This window comes from Antrostomus carolinensis, unplaced genomic scaffold (assembly GCF_000700745.2).
Source record: "Antrostomus carolinensis isolate BGI_N321 unplaced genomic scaffold, ASM70074v2 scaffold9001, whole genome shotgun sequence".
Taxonomy (NCBI): domain Eukaryota; kingdom Metazoa; phylum Chordata; class Aves; order Caprimulgiformes; family Caprimulgidae; genus Antrostomus; species Antrostomus carolinensis.
The window spans coordinates 1,113-4,138 of record NW_010291949.1 but is presented as its reverse complement, the minus strand read 5'-3'; the positions used below and the strand labels follow the sequence as shown (position 1 = coordinate 4,138).

Genomic DNA, 3,026 nt, shown 5'->3' with positions numbered 1-3,026 from the left:
GAATTAGACCAAGAGCTTGTTTACTCTGAGGAAAGTCTGGGAAAGCAGGAAGGGACCAGCCACTGCAGGACAAATTCTTATTTTTCTTCTTTGCCCATGTCTGTCTCACGGCACAATTTAGAAACCAGGGACCTTTCTCATCAGATAAGGTTACCTCTGAAATGAGAGCACTAACCAGACAAACCAACAGATTCGGTCTCAGAGGCAATTTAAAAAGCAGGAGTGAAACTGCTGAAGTTGTGAACTGGACCCGCAAGACTGCAAAATGGGAAGACGGGAACTTCCCAAAGAGGAAATCCCAAAGATGTTTTGAATAGCCAGCCAAAGAGCGTCCAGTGTGAATTCCCCACAGAGGAAAACCCCAAACAGGAAAGGTTTGCTTTTGGTACAGGGCTAGGAAACCAGTGCTACCATTTTGTGGGAATTGAGGATTTCCTTCTCATGCACACATACTTTCATGAAAAGGGAACTTCACAAAAAGAGATGCAAAGACAGGCTGCCCAGAGTGGTTGTGGAGTCTCCATCTCTGGAGATGTTCAAAACCTGCCTGGGCGCTTTCCTGGGCAACCTGTTGCAGGGAACCTGCTTTGGCAGGGGGGGTGGACTAGATGGTCTCCTGAGGTCCCTTCCAACCCCTGTGATCCTGTGAAAGATTACAGCAGATTAGAGCTTAAGGTGCAGAGCAACTAAAGACTTCTTCTGTGGCCCATTTTCTCTTCTGCCTCACTTTTCCATCCTTGAAATGGGAAGAATAAACAGCATTTCCTCACCTTAAAGGGCAGGGTAGAGATAAAGCTTCTAACACACATGCAGGATGACCAGAGTGAGGGTGAACATGGAAGAGCCTTCACAAGACAGAAGAAACAGGCCAGACAGGGGAAATGTCCCAGTATGGTGGCAGAGCACCATCGTGGAGGGACACTGACCAGCTTTCCCTCCTGAAACACAGCATCATCGCAAGCTCTTACACCAGACAGCACAGCAGTCCCAGCAAGAAAGAACCCTCCACCGGTCTCTTGTGAGGATGAATCAGAGACACTCCAACCTGTCACAGCTGGGTGACAGCTGTTGAGTCTGAAGCCTCATTTGGGCAGAGAAGCCGCGCACTGCAGGTGGGACACCAAGAGGCCAAGAGCAGGTTGGGTCACAGACTTGCACATTTTCAGGCTGGAAGAGTCTGTCCTAGGGATCCAGCCAGATCTCCCATGTGGCACAGCACAGGGAATCTCACCCAACAACTGCACATCAAGTGCACGCTGCCCCAGGAAAGACATTCAGCCCCGACTTTAAATGGAGAATTCCTAATCAGGCTCTCAGTTAAAAACATGCAGCTTACTTATGTCAGCATCAAAAAACTGCTTCAAGACTGCCGATATTTCTTAAAATGTACATAGTGACAGACTCTAACCCAGTTGACAAACATCATCCCATCCCAGATACACCACCCAGCAGACACAAGCCATCCTCTTCCTGGCCTAACAGGGTTCTCCAGCCTGAGAACCTGTTTTAACCAATACGCTCCAGCAGGAGCAGGCAGTGAAGGCTTCACTGACCTACGTACTCTGCAAACACCCGGCTCCCACAAGCCTCCCTCCTTACCTAAAGGGAAGCAAATCTTTCCTGCTGTTATATACTAACAGCATTACTGTAAAAAACAAGTGACAGGGCTGTGACATTAGCACAACTCTCTGCTGAGACAAATGCAGTGAAATGGCTCTCACTCCCAGAGATGAAAATGTATTAAGGTCTGGGTAGGATTTGCTTTCCCCAATTTTAGCCCACCAGTGCAAAGCATCTAGTTGAAGGGAATCAACTGTCCTCCTGCCACAGCATGGAAGTACTCCAGCATCCTCACTCCAATGTAAAACAGTCATCCAAAATAGAACCCACTGGAATTGAGACACTCAGGGCTGCTGGGCTGTATGTGAATTAACTGGTCATGTATCCACCTGGTAGCAAGACCCTTCAGCTTGATGCCCTGAATTTCGCAGCTTCTTAAGTTATCTGAGGAAAGGGGAGCCACAGCTTGCAAGAAGATGCAAAAGTAGCATCAGACATCCCTCTGGAAGATGCTGCCCAACTCTGTGCAGCACAAACAACTGCCTGAGCAAAAGCAGAGAGCTGGGGCCTCTGTGAGCAAACAGGAAAGAAATGAGGAGCAGCATGAACCCAATTCATTGCTGGAACTTACAATTGGCTGTAGCTGCGTGCCTGGTAGCATGAACTGCATCTGCTGAGCAAACATGGCTGCGGCTGTCTTCTGCTGGATCAGGTTGTTGCGTCCATTTATTTCAAGTTGTGTTTTTAAGTGCGGGGGAGGATGGAGATATTTGCAATTCTCTCGGGTACACCGGCCCTAAAAAACATAATGAAACAGCATTTCAGTGAATGTAACACTCAGGGCAGGCAAAGAAATTTAATTAAGGATTGTTTGGGTTACTGTAACAATACAATCATCTGGGCAGAGGCAGCTTGGTAGCTACTGTGCCTCTTTTGTGATTTTCCTGTAGCAGTGCAATACTTAGGTGAAGATAAAAGCAACATGACTTCTCCTGAAGTAACAGTAACCAAATACTATCAAGCTAAACCCAAAAGTTAGGCTTCCTGATGTTAAAATGATTGTTGTAAAAAAACCAAACCAAAACAAAACAAAAAAACCCAAACAAAAACCCCACCAAACAACCAAAAAAACCCCCCAAATCTAGCACAAAGACCAATATTTTCAAGAAGTTAGTGGCAACAATTCTGGAAACAAGAACAAAAATTTCCCATTTTCTTGTGTGGGTTGATTTTCCCCTCCTTCCCAACACCAGAACACTTAATTGGCCCTGACAACCAGACAGCGAGAAACAAAGCTGTCTCTACCACTTCCCCAGCTGCTCTGGGTAAAACATTAAGAGGACAGTTCTGTAAAGCAGCACCTCTGATCTTCAACGTGCGCGTACCAAGGTGGTAAGAACTGGCAGTCACAGGAGGAAGAACTGAAACAATTTCCCCTTCGTGCTTTCATTTGTTGAAAGCCACAG

At 46.6% G+C, this 3,026-nt stretch overlaps 1 protein-coding gene across 1 annotated transcript in view; it reads right to left on the bottom strand.

Annotated features, from left to right (window-relative positions):
- Positions 1-2,352, bottom strand: part of MBNL3 (muscleblind like splicing regulator 3) — a 24,507-nt gene extending 22,155 nt beyond the window's left edge. The window contains exon 1 of the mRNA XM_029087169.1: positions 2,192-2,352. Coding sequence (XP_028943002.1) covers positions 2,192-2,245 — 54 coding nt within the window. The 5' untranslated portion in view covers positions 2,246-2,352. The remainder of the gene's footprint in view (positions 1-2,191) is intronic.
- Between the last annotated feature and the right edge of the window lie 674 nt (positions 2,353-3,026).